The sequence below is a fragment of the Psammomys obesus genome, unplaced genomic scaffold, assembly GCF_907164565.1.
Source record: "Psammomys obesus unplaced genomic scaffold, mPsaObe1.curated_primary_1811, whole genome shotgun sequence".
In the NCBI taxonomy this organism is placed as follows: Eukaryota; Metazoa; Chordata; class Mammalia; order Rodentia; family Muridae; genus Psammomys; species Psammomys obesus.
Genome location: NW_026586816.1, coordinates 11484174 through 11505571, shown reverse-complemented (window position 1 = coordinate 11505571; position 21398 = coordinate 11484174). Strand labels below are relative to the sequence as shown.

Below are 21398 nucleotides of genomic sequence, written 5' to 3'. Positions count from 1 at the left end.
CCCAGAGACTCATACTCCAACCAAGGACTATCCATGGAGATAACCTAGAACCCTGACAATGCAGCCACTTCTGATGAGAACTGATAGACTAAGATCAGAAAAAAGGAGAGGAGAACCTCCCCTATCAGTGGACGTGGGGAGGGGCATGGATGCAGAAAGGGGGGAGGGTGGGACCGGGAGGGGAGGAGGGAGGGGCTTATGGGGGGATACAAAATGAATAAAGTGTAATTAATAAAAAGTTAAAAAAAAGTCTTTAAGCTGAACCACAGTTCCTAGTGTCAATGCACATTGAAGACTGTTTACTTGTTCATCATGACATCAGCTCAGTGTGCTTGTCCACATCATCTGAACTGAGAATGTAAAACTTCTTTCATCTCGAACATTACAAATTACATTACAAAAACATTACAACCACATGTAAGGAATTTGGTAAGCTCCATGCTGGCTTTTAATCCATGAAGTGACACATATTCCATTGGCTACATTAAATGCCGTGGAGATAACTGTCCTGAGAAAAACAGAACTATAGGAGAAAACATTAAACAGGAATAAATGCTTACTATGTCTTCCAGTGCTATTGATTTCCACTGATGGGGTAGAAAATGAGGACACTCTGGTCCATATCTCTTGTTGCACAGATGACACATTCATAAGGAGGTACCTCCTGACAGTGGGGTGAGCTCTGCATTTCCTCAGTGTAGGCTGGAAAACCAGAGCTACGAAGCTGTGTCTACCTCTTGCCCTTTGCCCTGAGGCAGCCCACACAAAATCAAGTTCAGCTTTCACACTTCCTCAGTTCTTTTCAGCACATCGACGGGAAGTTTTCCTGTCAGCTTATAAAATTATTACCATAACACATATGTTCTTGCAGCCAATGACTAGTTCAGGGACCAGGCCTACAGATGTGGAGAGGTTTCCCTCAATGGCCTTCATTAAGTGATGTTTTCCTGAACGTGTCTACACTGCAGCTCAGCCCAGGGACGAGTCTGCCATACATAACTCAGCCCCCTCCTCTCTCCCACATGAGAACCAGCTGAATGCACAGAATCTCCTCCTCCAAGCAATAGATCTTATAAAGACGTATACACAAAACAGATACCCACAGTAGTTCAGAAATGACTATATCTGGGTTTAAAATATAACGTTTGCAGTGCCATAACAGGAAAGCCTAGTTTTGTTTTGTTTTTTTTTTTTCCTGAACACCCAAACAATCTATCATTGTCTGATGTCTTATAGACATTTTCCTTGCATCTCAATTGGTGAGCCTCTTTGTCACTATGAGTTCCCAAATATAGTTAGAAGTAAGACATTCCTTTTTTATATTTTATTTTTTTTCAAGACAGGCTTTCTCTGTGTAGTCTTGGCTATCCTGGACTCACTTTGTAGACCAGGCTGGCCTCGAATTCACAGAGATCCAGCTGCCTCTGCCTCCCCGAGTGCTGGGATTACAGAAGACATTTCTTATTGACAGGATGTCTTTGAAACTTCTCCCCTCAAAACTTACCTGGAAATCTCCATTTTTTTCTCTACTTGCACAATCATTTTTCCCTTTTCAACCACACTCATTTTAATTCATTCAGACAATAGTAGGCCATACGAGTTAACACTATGCCTTTCCATAATGAATAACACTTTCCACAAATAGTTACTCTCAGGTACTTTTTGTTGCTTCTTACTAGGGGAAATAATGATATTTTTTATAAAATGCTAAAGGTAGAGTTTAGGTTTGTTTTTTTTTTTGTTTGTTTTTTGTTTTTTTAATTCAAATAAGCATGTGATTTTAGTGGCCAACAGAGATAATAGTATTGGAAGTAGAGACATTTGAAGGCAAGCACCTCACTTTTGAAAGAAAAGCAGACTTCAGAGTCTAAAGCCTGACTCTGAAAATCAGTACAGCCAGAGCCAAGAAGCAAAGCTACAGTATAGAGAAGACTGGGTGGGAAGGGAGAAGCAGCCTCAGCGCAGGGACACTGCTGTGGGTCAAAGGAGCACTGAGTCACAGGACGTGAGAGACACTCCTCCCCCGACGGAGGCGTGGCCTCAGGGCAGATGCCTGGTCAGCAGCCTTTGGCACTCTGCGGCAGCCAGCCACCCTTTCCTAGGGAGCCTCTTCCATGAGCCAGGAACTGACTTTCTGGGGTGTTTCTGCTGTTTCTTCTGTCTGCTGGTGCTGCCAAGAAGCCAGTTCAGCTGGAGGTTATTCAGTTCTAGGTGCAAAGGTCTAGGCTGTAGTTCTAAGTGTCTTCCCCTCCAGGTGAACGATGTCTGGGGTGTTTTTTCACTTTCTACAGCAACTTCCAGAATATAATGACCCTGGACATCAGCTGAGCCCGTCAGTTTGTTTGCAGATCTCTCTTTTCTCAGAATGCCTTCCTTCACTTTCTCATCGTAACAGCTTAAAGTTTTATAGACTCAAAAATTATCTTCATGTTTCTATGACTACATTTTCTTTGGGATATGTAGGATCTTAGACACAGTAATCTTGCCCAATCCAAATGGCTTCGGTTTTAAATTCCATTAGGTGTCTCCCCCTTTCTCTACACATCACTCTTCTGAATTTAGATGAGGAGAGAGTGAGTTAGAATCTCTGGTGACTGACTGCCCTCTGTGCACCCTCATAGAAAGTATTATAGACACATTATGAAGTGGTTTTAGTACAACCAATTTGATGCTTCCATGCTTCCCAAATGGGTACAAGGAAGAGAGAACTGCCAAGGCCTTGGTCCCTGCAAGAACTCATTTTTATCTTTGGGAAACCTAGAGGTTGTGCTAGTTTCATTCCAGAACAACAGAGAGGTTTTTCTGTCAACACTTTTTAGGTTTTTCTGCCTATCACTTTCATTCCTCTTTCTCAAACTGATGCATTGCTACCTTGAATAAGAATGCTTGTTTTAAATTGGAGAGAGCTTTAATTTATGAAAACATACTTCTCCAATGCTGGCTGAAATGCATAAAAGATAATCTCGTGTATTTGCATAGAACACTTCATCCTCTTTTTATTTATGAGATCTCTTGCTCATCCTCAGGTAAAAAAAAAATGATTATTATTATTATTATTATTATTTTTTTGGTGTGGAAAATAGAAAGAGAGACATGTTTTCTGCACTGTCAGGTTTCAGAGCTCTTGGTTATGTCAGTCTGTCACAGATATAAATGTTCAAACTATTTCCATGAATATTTACATTCACAAAGGAGCAAGTGAAATCCAAGGATGTGATTTCCTAGACCAAGGCCAAATGAATTAACTGATAACAAAGCATTCAATGGCAAAATCCCATTTGGTTCTCATCTTTAATAAATATTTTAAATGGATCCCCTGCCATAGTGTTTGCAGGAACATGGTGGAGTGTAATAGGAAAATACTTGCCAGTTCCAGAATCTGGAAGAAGTTTCAACACTGAATCTCAGTACCTGTTGTTTTTTGTTTTTTCAGTACCTGTTCTCATATTGGCAGCTTTTTTTACACTGACTGACTTGAATGGTTTTGTTTCTATGTTTTAATTGTTTAGTAGCTTGTCTATGCAGCAGGAGATAGGGAATAAATTGATGAAGGCTGAAGAGACAGGTCAGCGGGTGAGAGTGCTTGCTTACTCCATGAAGACCTAAGTTCCGACGCCAGCGCCTTAACCATGCCTGACCAGCAGCGGTGCGCCTCCGACACCAGTAACAGTGCTGCTTGTGTGCAGAAGCACGTGGCAGACAGGAGGAATGCAGGTGCTTGCCAGTGTCAGCTGGGCTCGAAGGTCACTGAAAGACCCTGTGTCTTGTGTCCAAGAAATGAGGCAGAGAGTTTTAACAGCCTGCCCCCCCCACACAACATAGGCACATCTGGGGGGGGGGGAGGAGATCAGGGAAAGAACAAATAAATTAAATAATACATGGATGGAGCTTTGTGTGCCACCGAACAGTCGCTGAGTCTCTTTCTATACACACATGTATTCAAAACTAAAATACAAACTGCTTTATATTTTGTTTTTAATCTTGTAGAATCTACATATGCTTGTTTTTCTTTAACATTACAATATGTTTGTTTTCTCACAGAACTAGACATGATGCACATTCCTGCATTTCTCCTTCTGCAGTAGCTAAGATTTGCTAGAGGAACAGAACAGTGTGTCAGTGTGTGTGTGTGTGTGTGTGTGTGTGTGTGTGTGTGTGTGTGTTTTATTACAATGGCAGTCCAACCACAGCAGAAGCTGGGTCCTTTATCAGTCCCAACCCAATCATGAAGGCCTGGAAAATGCAGGAAATCCACTGGGAATCAGTCCACACTGGAGTATGCAGAAGGTTGAGGAGACATGACACACACATTAGACATACTCACCCCATAGAGAAAGCCATGACAGACAAAACCATGGCTACTACCAAAGTCCAAAAAGGTGAAACAAGAGTTTATTGGGGTTACTTACAGGAAGAGAAGTGAGTCAAAACCACCTGCAGCACCAAAGCCCACTCCAGCATGGATGACAACTCACAAAAACTGGGGACATGAAGCCAACTACACAGCCTCCAGGCACCCCAAATGTTGGGGAGTCCTTCACCTTTGTAACACCTACGTTGAAGGCCATGTGTCTCCCCTCACTTAATTATCTCTGGAAAGAGCATGACAGAGATATCCAGGCTAAACCTCTTTCCAGGTAGCCCGTCTGCTTCTTTGAGGACTGGGGTTGTCTGAGAGTCTCCTTTGCAGCTTGGTCTGTTTGAGAGTGACTCTCAGCTGCCTTTAATACTCATTCTTGGGAAGGAGGAGCATGGCGAATCTGGTCAGTTTCAGGGCCTTCCTGAGGCTATTTTGAGTTGTTTTCTTCTGTTTTAAGAAGTTTCCCTGTGGGATGGAATGTTTCAATCTCTAAGGAAGCTGCTACACAACAGAAGATGAATGGGATGCTGGAAATAATTTCAACAAAGGAGGCACCCACAGAAACACTGGGAAGAGGACAAGGAAGTGCTTTTCCTGGCCACTTTATCTCTGGGTCACCTACTAGAAGGTAATACCTGCTCTGAAGGCCAGTTGTCTTCCCTCCAGTACTTCTCTCTGGAAATACCCTCATAGTGATACACAGGGATACCATTTCTTGACTGATTTTAAATATTATCAACTTGAAAAGACCAACCGTCAGACTTTCCACACAGTACTTATTATATAAGTACTTATTATTATAAGATTTGTTAACTTAATTGCTGAGTAGTATTCCATTGTGTAAATGTACCACAGTTTCTGTATCCATTTCTCCATTGAGGGACATCTAGGTTGTTTTCAGATTCTGACTATTAAGAATAGAGCTGCTACGAACATGGTTGAGCAAATGTCCTTATTGAATTGTGGGGTATCTTTTGGGTATATGCCTAGAAGTGGTATAGCTGGATCTTGAGGTAGCACTATTCCTAATTTTCTGAGAAAATGCCAGATTGATTTCCAAAGGGGTTGTACAAGATTCCCACCAGCAATGGAGGAGGATTCCTCTTTCTCCACATCCTCTCCAGCATGTGTTGTCACTTGAGTTTTTGATCTTAGCCATTCTGATGGGTGTGAGATTAAATCTCAGGGTCATTTTGATTTGCATTTCCCTAATGACAAGGAAATCATGAAAATTGCAGACAAATTGTGGGAACTAGAAAAATCACCCTGAGTGAGGTAACCCAGAAGCAGAAAGACACAAATGATATATACTCATTTATAAGTGGGTATTAGCTATATAATATAGGATAAACGTACGAAAATCTATAGCCCTAAAGAAGCTAAACAACAGGAGGACCCCAGGGAAGATGCTTAATTCTTAATTTTCATTCAGAAGGGCAAACATGATAGACATGTTTGGAGAAGACAAGGAACAGGGCAGGAGCTTTCCACAGAGGAGCTATGCAAGTCTCTACCCAACAGGGTATCGAAGGAGATACTGATACTCATAGCCAAACTTTGGGCAGAGTGCCAGAAACCTTATGGAAGAAGAAGGAGATAGAAAGACTTGGAGGGGACAGGACCTCACAAGGAGAACAACAGAGCCAAAATACCTGGCCCAGGGGGACCTGGAGAGACCAATACTCAAACCAATAAGCATGCATGGAAAGGACCTAGACTCCCTGTTCAGATGTAGTCCATTGGCTTCTCAGTTTCCAAGTGGGTTTCCTGGTAATGGGAACAGCAGCTATCTCTGACATGAAGTCAGTGGCAGGCTCTCTAATAACCTCCCCCTGTGGGGTGCAGCCTTGCCAGGCAACAGAGGAAGATGATGCAGCCAGACTTGATAAGACCTGATAGGCTAGGGTCAAATAGAAGGGGAGGAGGACCTTCCCTATCAGAGGACTAGAGAAAAGGCATAGGGGGAGAAGGAGAGGGTGGGTGAGACTAGGAGGAAAGGGGAGAAGGAGTCTGTGTTGATCCTCCTCGGCTGTACAGAAAAATCACAATTTTAGTCATTTAATGCAAAGGTATTATCTTACAATTCATATGGTCAGAAGTCCTAAAATCCATATGCTGTAAGAGTTTCTGTGATATCTAGAAGATAATGTATTTTTCTCCATGGTCAAATGCAGGGTCAGCTGTGTCCCTTGATTTGTGTAATATCTCCTCTGTCATTCAGTCCTCCAGATTCTCAGTTTAAATATATATATTTTTTACCCTTTTAGAATTCTTGGTTAAGAGTTCTCAGCACATTTTCTCTAATACCCTGTAAAAGTTGCTGTTTTTTTTTTTTTTTCCTGCCTAGTTACTAGTTACTCCATACAAGATAATCATTAAAAATTATCTAAGACCTTGGGGATTTATGATAAAGAGCATGCTCCAGAGCACACTTCTGCCTTCTAGCACCAATGACTGCTCTTAATGATACTGAAGATTAACAACTGAGTGTTGGACATGGAGAAAGAGCTTTGAAATCTAGCTCCAAACACCACAAAATATAAACCTTAGCACGCAGCATTGAAGGATCATTCAATGTCATTACAAATGGCCACATAAGAATATGTTGATTCTGAGAGAACTTAACTTTGACATAGGCTATTAGACAAAAATAAAAGAGATTATGTGCTATATTTCCATGAATATACTAAACTTAGAACATTATATGCCAGAATGAAATCAATGTTAGCTAACATTTATCATTACTCTAAAGAAGATATTGTTAGGATCCTGATAGGAACTCTGGAAGCCAATTTTCTCCCAGGAATGCAGGGTGCTTCTGAAATAAAGCCTCACACAAATCCAAATTTAATCAAATACTCCCCACGTTTCCACTGGAGAAAAATTAAGAGGGCAGTTTGTCAAGAAAAGAGTCGATAGTGAACTAAAGCCTGAATGTTCTGAGTCTATGGTACCCAAGGGCTGATCATTTTCAAAACTATCCTTACTGTTAAGAAAATAGGCGAGAGACTTTATGGTATATTATACGATTATCAACTATCATCTACTATCTCTATTCAGATTAAATTTCAAGCAATAATAATGTAGTATCAGCATGGTTCATCCTATACCCATCCTGTCAATAAAAATGTCCATAAATTTAATAGCTCCTGTCAGCTCTTTATCCAACTCATTAGCCCCCTGCTGTACTGGATCATTAAAAATAATTTTGTTTCAAAAGACAGCAATCTCTGAATTTGAATAGTAAATTTTCAAACCAGTGATTAAGTGCAAATGTTTGTGAAGGTGCTAAGATTACTTCCTGTGTGTGTGTGTGTGTGTGTGTGTGTGTGTGTGTGTGTGTGTTTTCTCCATGATAAAAACATAAGGTTTCAGACAATACAGAATACAAATTACGACAACTGGCCTTGTTTCTTGGGAAGTCAGCAGTGTGTTTCCCATGGAAAGAAAAGAAAATACAATAGAATATGGATTTTGATTTCCCTCCTCTTTTTAGTTTGCGGGGATGCGATTTCTTTCTTTACCCCAAGGACCTTTCTCTGTTTTGATGTTGGTGGTGCCTGCCCCGGTCTTTTCTGATGGAAGGATTGCCTGGGGCCTGAAATGATTCTATCTCCCAGTTGTGGCTGGAACATCTGCCTTCTTTCTTAAACCATCAGTGAGACTGGAGACTGAAGGAGAGAAAAAGAAAGGCCAACACTCATCTTGATCTTTATCCTCCCTCTCTGACGCCTTTTCTCTTTCCTCACTATACACACAAATCACTCCTTTAGATCCTGGAAACTGAAGAAAACACTTTAAGTATATAGGCAGAGTTTTTCAACAGCTATTGCTTTTTTCTTTGTACTATTTCTACTTGGAGCTGACCAACACCGTCTACTCATTAGTGAGTGCACCCAGCTCACTGTTCGTGCAGTGGCATTTTGTTGTTCTTTCACTTTGATCTCCTGTGACGCGTTAGGCATTTTTCTGAATAAAAACCTCAGCTTACAAATATTTTACAGTCGAATAGAAATTAAGAGACCTAAATTTTAAACTACTTAGAAAATGTGAAGCTTTATTCATAAAATGAAAAGCTTTGAGGGGTTTATTCTCTAATGATTAATAGCTGTACTTCTATTTTTGGAAAATATTTACTTTGTCATAAACTCATATATTAGGTGACTATGGACTAATTGGGAAATATGTCACATGTTAACAGTTATTATCATGACAATATTAACAATGAAATAAAAAGTTTCTGTATCCAGCAGAACGACTTCATCATGAGTAAATTCAAGTTGGAAACTTTTTCCACCGTTAGCCATGCAGCAAGGGTATAGTGATGGCTCATTACTGTCAGGAACTGATTTCTTCAACGCACGGACGCAGATTTTCTCCTCTACACTGTACAACCAGCAGTTCCTCCGATCAAGAGGCTAATTTATCTAACTTACTGCTATCACCATTAATTTGATGATCTGGGTTAAACCTGAGACCTTAACATGTTAAACAAATGGTCTCGCACTGAACCCCTTGACTGATGTCTCTAACTCTTGAATCTCAGTGACATGGTATGACATTTAATTGAACTAAAAGAACTCAGCAAATGTCTTGCCCTTGGAATTATATTTTACTAGCTCCCAGGCAGCTATAAAACTTATCTAGAAATATGCTCAGTGTCAGCCTCACGCGAAAGTTGTTCTATACTTCTTTGGAACCTAAGTATGAAAAGGTCTCTTGGTCCTAATTAAAGCAAGGATAAATTGGAAAGTCTAACCTCTTCAAAGTATCACAAGGATCTTGAGAACGCATCAAATTAAAATAACGAAAACATGTGTCACGTTGCTCTATAAAGTATACTCCTATATAAAAAACTAACCCAAACTCAGTGGCTAGAAGGTAGATACTCCTGTTTCTCATGATTTTGAAGCTGCTAGGTGTGCTTGATCTATTCTAGACTCAGTTTTGTTTGAAATAAGGCTGTAGGTCAGTTCTCGTCTGTCTTCAGACAGTACCTCTGGAAGTTTCTGCTGCTGCTGAGTGGTAGGCGCACAGAAGGTAAGCTCCACCACAGGGTGTATTTAAAAGTACATATTTATGAAATATATGCACCAACATTCCACTGGATGAATGCCTTCACATGACCAAACCTGAGCCATACTCTCCCTGCACTTTACAGAGAAGAACTGTAGAGCCAGAAAAAAAGTGTATTTTTAGGAAGGAGAGGATGGTGAGGAGACACTAGCATACTGTATGTGGTTGAAAACTAAGTAAATGTGTTTCTACACCAATGTTTTGGTTCATAACCAAATGAATGAATAATGACCATGTTATATGCAATATCAATAATAAATCATGTGGAAACAAGTATATTATAGTTAAATTATAAGTCATATATAGTCTAGATGACAATACAGCAATGCACATTTAACTTCTTTTCATCTGAATTAGGAAAAAATATGGGATTTGAAATTAAAAAATGCAGGGTGAATGGACTGTGCTTGATAAAAAAAATAAAAATAAAAATAAAAATAATTTAAAAAGAGCCATGAAAGGTGAAGACTGGATAAAAGATACATTTGGGATGTGTTATAAATTAAAAATATTGGAAACAGCTTTTACATCAGTTCACTATTGAAAAATCACGTTCACGTATTCTTTTTCTGTCTTTGAGGGCTAGAAAAGGACTCAGCTATTAAGGGCTAAACACACAACCAAACTGGTAAGAATCGCCTTTGAGGAAAAGCCTTCTTCAGTTGAAATAAAAGACACTATTAGTTAAAACAGCACATAGCACAGCTCTTACAAGTATGAGGTGGCAGGAATTTTTAAAATTCATCAAAATTTTAAAGCTACATTACACTGTATCTTTCAGTACATTAGTCTGTTGTGGATAAACATGTTTTTGTTTTAATCCCATGTGTGGGATGTGGGGCTGATTCAGATGGTCCACAGATGCAAACAATTTGTCTTCTGCAGGCTCAGAGAGCTCTTTGCCAGCTGCAGATAGTTTAAATCTTAGAACCCTGGAGAGAGAATAAATGGTAGAGTCTGGAGAGTGTTGTGGGCTCTGTGAAAAAGAGGTAGCTGCTGCATCACCACCACAGCGAGGGCCCCTGGTTGCTGTGGATGTAGTGACAGTATTGGAGAGCTCCTGAAATGAGAATTGGACTGGCTCCAAGGAACCTGATGGCCTTAACCAGCAGGAACAGGCTAAGAGAACTGTGTCCCCTCTCCTACTTACCCTTTTTCTCTCCTACCTGCTGTTGGAGTGTTGGAAGGAATTGGGGTGGTGTAGGGATTAAGAGGTATAATAAATGTAAATAAAAAGAGTTTTTAGAAAGTACTCCAACAAATAGCACCCAGATACCAGGCTTAAAATAATGGGTAATGCTGTGGAGGAGACAGCAGGATATGGAGAGATTAATATACCTCTCAGGATATGAGCATAAGGTTTATTACAGCTTCTATTACTGGTTTCATTCCCGCTTTACACCCAGAGAGGATTCTCTGGATTTGCTTCATCATCTTGTATTCCATTTTAAGGAAGTTTAGGAGAATGGTTGAACAATTAGAAAGGTTTGCAGAGTTGGTAGTGCAACTAGAAAGTTTGCAGGTGGAGGGTGAAATGCTGGGAAAGCAAAAAAAAAAAAAAAAAAAAAAGCATTGATAAAGGGAGAACTCCTGTTAACTAATAGCCAGAATTCTCCACAATTGCCACCCAGCCCTTCTCTGAGCAATTTTGGTGTCCAGTTCTCACAGCCTCTGGGGAGTTGGGAGGAGTAAAAGGCTGTACAGGCTGAAAGGGTTAAAGAGAAACAGCCCATTTCGAGAAAAACAAACAAACAAACTGAGCTGATTGAGAAACAGTCTTGAATTGTGAGATTATCATAATTTGCTTTTCCAGTAGCTGCCAAAATTTTAGATACCAAGATGATCCATGTAGCCTCAGGCTTAAAATGGCCAGTGCGTTGACGCTGAGAAATACAGTCCGTTCTGCCAGGGAAGTGAATGAGCTATTCTGGCAGCACTGGGCTCTTTGCAAGAACGTTTAGGTAACTTCTGGCTGTAGAAAACACAGCTTGAGGCTCAATAGCAAAAAGTATGAGCTGATCCAGACAAGAGCAGCCAAGAGTTATCAGGTTACAAAGGAAATCGTTGATCCAAAATGTTAGTTAGTTAGTTAGTTCCTTGATTATCTCCCTTTAAGAAAGCAACAGCAAGTTTTTTTTATTTTGAAAGAAAAGCTATCTTTTTAAATGGAAAGGGGGAAAATGTGGATATAAAGATGTTTTTGTTTTGATCCCAGGTGTGGGATGTGGGGCTGATTCAGATGGTCCACAGCAGCAAACTATTTGCCTCTTGCAGGCTCTGAATGGAGTGCCTTGCCAGCTGCAGATAGTTTAAGTCTTAGGACTCTAGAGAGAGAATAAATAGCAAAGCCCAGAGTGGTGGGGGCTCCGAGAAAGAACAGAGCTGTTGCTGCTTTCCCCTGCCCCTTGCTGCCTGGTTGCTGCTGATGCAGTGAGATAAGACTTTGGCGATCTCCAGAAATGAGGATTTGATTGGCTCCAGCCGGAAGCAACTATGAGAACTGAGCCCTCTCCCACTAACCCTTTGTCTCCCCTACCTGGTGTGTGTTGGGGAGGGGGGATATAAGAAATGTAAATAGAAGAGTTTTTCTTTTTTAAAAAAAGGATGCCAACATTAATCGAAGTTTGAATTCTGAAGAAAAACTAAACTTTGTTACAGACTGTCTTAGGCCCCTGCCCTGACCCACTGTAAGTGCTTTGATGCCTTGAATTAGCAAAGAAGTTTCAAGCAAAGCAGAACTCATAGAGGACATGTGCTGGTGTCTAGAACATTCTTAATATTCCAGATGATCATGAACTGGATATCTAATAACAGGAGTGTTAAGGAATGTTGGGACAAGAATATTATCCAAATGCAGGATGCCACCAGCTCTGTATTCAACCACATACCCATGCCCTGGAAGCCTTGTGCTAAGAAAAGGGATCTTCAGTTATTACTGTTGCTCAATGTACATATTTCACTTCTCCCTCCCTCCCCTTGGGGAACTTTCTTATCCCTCCTCTTACCTACACTTCCTCTCTGATATACTTCCCCTCTCCTAGACAAATGAAACACTAGCCTACATTCCTGGAAGAGTTTATGTCATCATTGAGTTTAAAACAAAATGAAAAGAGACTTTTCTACAAGACATACTCCTGATTTAAAAGCAAAAATGAACAACTTGCCTGGAATGGAGAGAGTAAGTGGAGCGGTACAGTGGATAAACCACACCTGGCCCATGGCTGACTGCATGGCAGTGGATGCAACCAGCGATAATTAACCTGTCATTATCTTAACACAAAGCTGATTATTTTAATATCATTTTATGCTGACTTTACAATGACATTCATTTTTTTTCTGAGTCATGTTATTTAATCCAGCATGATGGTTAATTAGAATAGGGGCTTTGCTTATTCATTTGTTACAGTACACATTTCTGATGCCTGGTTCTTTGTTTTTCCTCTTGGTGGTTGCAGACTAAAGGGTAGAGCTCGGCAATTAATTTTCATAGCTTCTAGTAAGCCCTGAACACAGCAGAACTCAAATGCTAGTATCTCACAAGAGGACATTTCACAGTGGCTTAATTTCTTCTAGAATAAACTATTATTCACCTACAATGAGCATACATAAGGTTCTTCTAACAAAACAAGATTTATGTAGATTCAGATTTTATTCTAACCCATTCTTAAAACTACATATTCGTTTTACATCTGTTCTTTTATTCTAACTCACTGTTTGAAGGCTTGGGATGTTGCCTTTATTGGTTAAGAATCAAGCTTTTCTCCAATGCTATACTATGTCAACTGCTCATTTTTATTTTACTTATTTTCTTCCTTTGCTTCTTTTTTTCCTTCCCTTCTTCATTCCTTTTTTTCTTTCTTCATTAGTTTTTTATTCTGTAAACTCAACTCCAGGCAGCGAGCGTGCTACCTGCACATTCTGCCATGGACACCTATACATAACAAGATGATTCCTTCCGTTGAGAAAGGATTGGAAATGAGCTCCTGTAACAGACACAAGCCTGAGCCCAGGTAAGATTTTACTCTGTTTTTGCAACTTCATGTTACCACTGGTTACATTGCTTACTTTTCTCCTGTTCAGATAAAATACATGACAAAAGCAACTTACAGAAAAGAGGATTTATTTGGGGGCACAGTCTGAAGTCTGTGTTGGCTGAAAGGAATGATGGCAGGAGTGATGGGCGGCTGGCCACACTGCCTCTGAGGTCTGGGGTCAGAGGTGGACGCTGGTGCTCAGCCGACTACCTCCTCTTTGTTTGGCCCAGAATCCAGCCCATGGAATGATAATACCCACCTTAAGTTCGGGTCTTCTGACTCAGTTAACCAAATCTAGAAACCACCTCAGAGTTGTCCCTGGAGTTTGACTTCCAGGTGATTCTAGGTCATGTCAAGTTAACAGCATAATCATCACAGTGAACTTGAGGAATATAAAATATGGTTCTTACTTCTAAATAAGCACAATATAAAAATATTGCTGGTTCTCACTGTATATGTTAATTCACCAAGTAATAGTTTGCATTTACTCCATATCAGGCAAACATTTTAATTCTACAGGAGAACACACACACAATGGGGCAAAAGCATTGTGTACTTTATTGACTTAAAGAGAGCTGATTCATAAAGTAATATTTTGAACTTTAAGAGGATTAAACAGACTCACAGCTGGAGTATCCAAAAATGACAACGAATCCTCACCCTGGGAAGGTTATTTCCACATTTTCTTGATGTTATGCTGCACTACATGAATGGTGCTATGGTATATACTCACTCATATAGACACATAATATAGGATAAACCTACTAACATCTGCACACATAACGAAACTAATCAAGAGGGAGGACTCTGGCTAAAATGCTCAATTCCTATCCAGAAAGGCAAAGAGGATGGACATCAGAAGAAGGAGAAAAGAGGGAACAAGTCAGGAGCCTGACGCAGAGGACCTCTGAAAGGCTCTGCCCTACAGACTATCAATGCAGATGCTGAGACTTATGGCCAACATTTGGGCAGAATGCAGGGAATCTTATGAAAGAAGTGGGAAACAGTAAGATCTGGAGAGGACAGGAACCCCACAAGGAGAGCAACAGAACCGAAAAATCTGAGCACAGGGGTCTTTCCTGAGATTCATACTCTAACCAAGGACCATGCATGGAGATAACCTAAGACTCCTGCACAGATGTAGCCCATGGCAGTTCAGTATCCAAGTGGGTTCCATAGTAATAGGAACAGGGACTGTCTCTGACATGAACTGATTGGCCTGCTCTTTAATCACCTCCCCCTGAGGGGTGAGCGGCCTTACCAGGCCACAGAAGAAGACAACGCAGCCAGTCCTGATGAGATCTAATAGATTAGAATCAGAGGGAAGGAGGAGAAGACCTCCCCATCAGTGGACTTGGGGAGGGGCATGCGTGCAGAGGGTGGAGGAAGGGAAGTATTGGAACAGGAGAAGGGAGGGAACCAAAGAGGGGGATACAAAGTGAATGAAGTGTAATTAATTAAGAATTTTAAAAATGAATGGTGCTGTGTTAAACTGTCGTGCTGCAGCCATCGTTTTCTGCTGTCCCTATGCTTAAGGTTTCTGCATAAGTTGTGCATGTAAACCATAAACACCCATCACTATATATAGGTCCTAATGAGTGTCATATCAAGACATCCACAACAAAAGTTTAAATCTGAAAACATACAACCTTTGGGGATTTCTCTCAGAACGAAATGTTGCTTAGTTCAAAACAATATTGCCTAATTAGCTTTATTTAATTTTTAACAACTCCACCAGCCAAAAAATTGCTTATCCTTTCCAAGTCAAAATTAAGAACTTATAGGAGACAGCTTCGTGTGCGTGTTCAGCCTTGTCTCCTCCTGAATTAATTCTCCTAAAGAATTAGCCTGTGGGTGTTGACCCCTTTGGGGTCACATATTACATACCCTGCATATCAGACATTTACATTATGATTCATAACAGTATTATTAAAGTTATGAGGTAGCAACAACATAATTTTATGGTTGGCATCACCACAACATGAGGGACTGTATTAAAGGGTCACTGCATTGGGAAGGTTGAGAACCACTGCTCGAGAGTGTCACCTTGATGCTTAGAAGCAGGGTAGTCTGGACTCTGGACTCTTGGAGAAGGGGCCCCAAGTCGCAGCATTTACCTGTCACCTACGTCTCTGCACATGGCTAGAAGCAGATTTCATGGAGTGGCTTCAGCAATGCTTTTCATACAACACAGTCTGATGATGTAAGATTATTCACTGTGGCACCACATCAGCATTCCAGCGGTTTCTGCTTCCAGAGACTGTTTGAGGGTTAACAGATTTTGGGTGTGTTCGGCTTTCACAGAGAAGAGAGGGCAGAAGGGACTGTAGGAGACATTCTGGAAGTTCTGTGCATTATCACTCATCCCCTTCCATGGGCTGCCCATGTCACATGACAAGGAAGGCTTTTGAGCCGTCTTTCCAGATGCAGAGGGATGAAGAAATCGGATTTCTTGGCCAAAGCTTATTTCCAGATGACATTAAGCTGTTCCTGGGGGAAAAAACCAATAAATTTATCTTTACACAATAAATATTTGTCCAAATACACAGCTATTTAAACTGAAAACAAATTAGTTCATTACTTAAGAAACACTATTTTGGGTAGTCTCCATTCCGCTGGTCGGTCGGCACCATGGTGAAGCTGAGCAAAGAAGCCAAACAGAGGCTGCAGCAGTTCTTCAAGGGCGGCCAGTTTGCCATCCGCTGGGGCTTTATTCCTCTCGTGATTTATCTTGGCTTTACGAGGTGTGCAGATCCTGGAATGCCTGAACCATCAGTTTTAAGCCTACTTTGGGGATAAAGGACTGTTTGGTCATCTGGATTTGGAAGAATCCAACACGGAAGGTGTGTACCCTGGCTGGATAAGAAGGGAGCTGTCATTTCAACACATCTGTAACAGAGCAGAGCCTGTACTTATGATAGACTATCAGAATAAATATTTTTAACAATGAAGAAAAAAAAAAGAAACACTATTTTGAGGTAAAGTGACAAAGACAGTTCAAAGTTGTGACATACTTTGTGCCCAGTATAAATCTGAGACAATCGTAGTTCACGTACAAAAATGCCAGCAGTCAACGTTGGCACAGCGCCATTACAGATCTCACCATCTTTTGCAATCCACCACACTTTCCACCAATGAACATTTATTGTTTTAGGCAATTCCGTAGTAATTCTCTCTCTCGTGTGTGTCTCACTCTCTCTCCTTTTTTCCTCCTTCCCTCTCTCTCATCTATCTCTACCTCTCCCTTCTTTGATTCCTTCTCATTTCTTCTCTATGTTTTTGATTCCTTTTTTAAGCTCTGTACCACACTTATTGATTGAATAACTGAGTGATTGTTTACAATTTATTCATTTTGTATCACAGTTGTAGCCCCCCTCATCTCCTCTGAGTACCCCTCCCTCCTCCTTTACCCATTATGCCTTTCCCCTACTCCATTGATAGGGGAGGTCCTCCTTCCCTTCTGACCTTAGCCTATCAGGTCTCAGCAGAGCTGGCTGCATCATCTTCCCCCTGGCAAGGCTGGAGTAAGTGATCAAAGAGTCGGCCATTTAGTTACAGTCAGAATCAGCCCCTGCTCCCCTTCCTAGGGTACCCATCAGGAGACTGAGCTGCCAATGGGCCATATCTGAGCAGGGGTATTAGGTCTTCTCCATGCATGGCCCTTGATTGGAGCATCAGTCTCTGCAGGTCTCCTGGGCCCAGGTTTTTGGCTCTTTCTCAGAAAATTAGGAATAGTGCTTCCTCAAGATCCAGCTAAACCTCTACTAGGCATATATCCAAAATATGCTCAAGTATACATTTGCTCAAGTATACAAGGAATTTGCTTCACCATGTTTGTAGCAGCTTTATTCATAATAGCCAGAATCTAAAAACAACCCAGATGTCTCTCAGCTGTGGAATGGATACAGAAATTGTGGTATATTTACACAATGGAATATTACTCAGCAATGAAAAACAAGGAAATCATGAAATTTTCAGGCAAATGGATGGTTCTAGAGAAGATCATCCTGGGTGAGGTAACAGAAGTAGAAATACATACATAGTATACACTTATAAGTTTTCTTTAATTTCTAAAATAAAATACATTCCTTCACCCATGTACGTTACCACTGCTCAGAGCCCATCAGTCCCATAAAGTGATATGTGGCACACATGGCAAACATCCTAGCTCTGGTAAGGTTTGGACCAGAAATGATAAGAGGGCAACGTGATGGGCTCTGTGATCTCTCACTGCATTGCATGCCTGAAGCTGTGCAATAGCACATTCTTAAAGGTTGCATAAGGCAGGCATGTTGTCTTTCACTGCACCTGAAGAAAACCAAGTTTGTCCTGTTTGTGATAAAAGAGCCTCTTCTCTTATTCTCAGCACCAAGCAGATGAGTGAAAATGAGGAAGAGAAGAATGTAGCCATGCATTTCTAGAGTGGTGGTCTATCTAAACCATACCCAAAGCCACTAAGAGAAGTGATCCCATGAATACACACTCTTCCAAAGAGAACACAGGAGGCCATTTTAATCCTCTTCCTGCACCCATAACTGCATAGCATTTACCTACAATGGCAAAACCTTTCGCTCAGTTCTTGGAAGAAACATTCTTGGAAGAGCAGGACTTGAGGTCCCCAAATGTGATGCTTTTCCAAACCTTGAATTCCTGACACTGAGTCAGATTTCCTGCCTGCATTTCTTTGTGATATTTGCAAATTCAATTTTTCTCAAGGCAGCCTTGCTTTTGAGCTAATTCCTTGACATTCTAACACCCTCTTACCAAGCCTGAAAATTAAGCTGTGTGCTTCTAGCCAGAGGGATAGCCGAGGCTTCTTGCTGAGTAGGATCTGAGATTCAGTTTAGAATAAATCTGCCCTGCTTGTGCAGTAGTTCTCAGTGACAGCCTATGGGCTGTCAGCATCTGCTTCCTCAACTGGGACTTTCTAAGATGTGCAAATCCTCAGGGTGTCTAGCCCAGCCCATCAGATGTTCTAGGCAAGGACACAGTCATCTGTCTTATAACAAACAAGCTGCTTATGATTTTGATGCATGCTGAAGTTTAAAGTTACTGAATTAGTGTCCTATCTGTTTAGTTCCTGTGATGCCTGTTGGCACAGGGGATTAAATTCGAAAGGACCCTGTCCAACAACTCAAAAATTTAGCTGGTTGCAAGACCCTGATTCCTGGTTCAGCCTCCCTGCTTTTTCATTTATTCATTTTTAAAAATACTCGGAAGAGCTATAATCTAACTCTCATTTTTCTGTGTTTGCTGATGAGTAACAGATAGATGGCTGTGGTATCCCATGCTAATCTTAACTGCCTGACTAATGCTTAGCAATGGCTTTTGCACTTAGGTTGTCCTTGTGATTAACCAGGCCTCTTTGCCTTCTTTGGATTTAAACTGCAATATTCTAGTATGCTTGTATTCCATAAATCACTGGGGCATGGATTGAATGTTACATGCTCATCTATCTATAATTAAACTTAATATGGATTTAACCATTAGGAAACTCTCATGCTTTGAGAATTGCTATAATCAAGGAAGGCATGACCTTTATTCTAATAAGCAAAGGCTTTTCTTTTCTTTCTTTCTTTTTTTTTTTTTTTTTTAATCTTGGAGTGTTTGAGGCCAAGGAATGAAAGATAGATTCCCTGTTATATACAAATATTCTACATATGAAGGTAAGTAGTTCAAGAGAGCTCTTCACATTGCTGACAGATGCAAGTAGGGGCCCAGGCAAGTATCAGCCATGGAGATAGAACTGGCTATGTTCGTACTGACTTCTCAGGAAGCGAGGAGAGTGGGATGTGCACCAGAAGTGTTGTGGTGAAATCACTCTTTGGAAGTCACTATTGTAGCTCTTATTAGAAAATGAACTAATAAGCTAAGTAAACTAAACTAAAGAAACAATGAAGACAGCACTCTTATCAAGCTCGTTATCACCTTGGGGATCTGAACTGAAGAGGGAAGGTTTGAGTGTTAATCTAAGCTCTGCAGCTTCTCACCTTGATTCCCTTGAATGATTGTCTCTTTATGTATCACATCCCATTAAAAAAATCCCCAAGATCCCTAGATGGGATGATGATATGGCTATTGATAAATCATGAACGTGATACACATTGCTAAAAATATTAGTTTGACAAAAGTTAGAGTATCAGAGCGATGGGCTTCTGGCATGTCTGTGGGGAGTTATCTTGATTATTTTTTTTTTCTTTCCTCTTTTATCTTTAGTGGGTATTGTTTCATGGTAAATAACAGTAATAGCCAGACCTTTTATGTCCCCAAATTTACACACACACACACACACACACACACACACACACACACAAATTAGTGGAAACCTAGTAACTCTAATGATTCCTTGATTCTGTTCCTTTTTTTTTACCTTTATTTATTTATTTACTTATTTATTTATTTATTATTTATTTATTATAATTTTCATTTTTTATATTAATTACAGGTTATTTACCTTGTATCCTAGCTGTAGCCCCCTTCCTCATTTCCTCCCAATCCCACCCTCCCTCCCTCATCTCCTCCCTGACCCTTACTAAGTCTACTGATAGGGGAGGAGGACCTCCCCTTCCATCTGACCCTAGCTCATCAGGTCTCTTCAGGACTAGCTGCAATGTCCTCCTCTGTGGCCTAGCAAGGCTGTTCCTCCCTTGGGGGTGGGGGGTGAGCAGAGGGAGGTCAAAGAGCAAGCAATTGAGTTTATGTCAGAGACAGTCCCTGTTCACCTTACTAGGGAACCCACTTGGATGCTGAGCTGTCATGGGATACATCTGAGCAGGGGATCTAGGTTATATCCATTCATGGTCCTTGGTTGGAGAATCAGTCTCAGTAAAGACCCCTGTGCCCAGATATATTTGGTCCTTTTGGTCCTCCTGTCCTCTCCAGGTCTTACTAACTCCCCCTTCTTTCATATGATTCCCTGCACTCTGCCCAAGGTTTTATTATGAGTCTCAGCATCTGCTCTGATACACTACTAGGACTTTTCAACATCCTTAGCCATCAGGGAGATGCAAATCAAAATGACCCCGAGATCTCAACCCATAATAATGGCTAAGAACAAAAACGCAAGTGACAACACATGCTGGAGAGGTTGTGGAGAAAGAGGAGCGCTCTTCCATTGCTGGTGGGAATGCAAACTTGTACAACCACTTTGGAAATCAGTCTGGCACCTTCTTAGACAATTAGGAATAGTGCTTCTTCAAGATTCAGCTATTCCACTCCCAGGCATATATCCAAAACATGCTCAAGTACACAACAAGGACATTGTTCAACCATGTTTGTAGCAACTTTATTGTTTTTATAAAATTCTTTATTAATTACACTTTATTCACTTTGTATCGCCCTTGTGGTTCCCTCCCTCCTCCCATCCCAATCCCTCCCTTCCTCCACCCTCTGCACGCATGCCCCTCCCCAAGTCCACTGATGGGGAGGTCTTCTCCTCCTTCCCTCTGATTCTAATCTATTAGATCTCATCAGGACTGGCTGCATTGTCTTCTTCTGTGGCCTGGTAAGGCCGCTCACCCCTCAGGGGGAGGTGATTAAAGAGCAGGCCAATCAGTTCATGTCAGAGACAGTCCCTGTTCCTATTACTATGGAACCCACTTGGATACTGAACTGCCATGGGCTACATCTGTGCAGGAGTCTTAGGTTATCTCCATGCATGGTCCTTGGTTGGAGTATGAGTCTCAGGAAAGACCCCTGTGCTCAGATTTTTTTAGTTCTGTTGCTCTCCTTGTGGAGTTCCTGTCCTCTCCAGATCTTACTGTTTCCCACTTCTTTCATAAGATACCCTGCACTCTGCCCAAAGGTTGCCCATTAGTCTCAGCATCTGCACTGATAGTCTGCAGGGCAGAGCCTTTCAGAGATCCTCTGTGACAGGCTCCTGACTTGATCCCTCTTTTCTCCTTCTTCTGATGTCCATCCTCTTTTCC

The 21398-nt window shown here is 41.1% G+C and overlaps 1 protein-coding gene across 1 annotated transcript; it reads left to right on the top strand.

Moving 5' to 3' along the window:
* Positions 1 to 16073: 16073 nt before the first annotated feature.
* LOC129673016 (mitochondrial import receptor subunit TOM7 homolog) lies at positions 16074 to 16436 on the top strand. The gene has a single exon (XM_055602685.1). It carries the CDS (start codon positions 16102 to 16104, stop codon positions 16267 to 16269), a length of 168 nt encoding a protein of 55 aa, XP_055458660.1. The 5' UTR covers positions 16074 to 16101; the 3' UTR covers positions 16270 to 16436.
* Positions 16437 to 21398: the final 4962 nt, after the last annotated feature.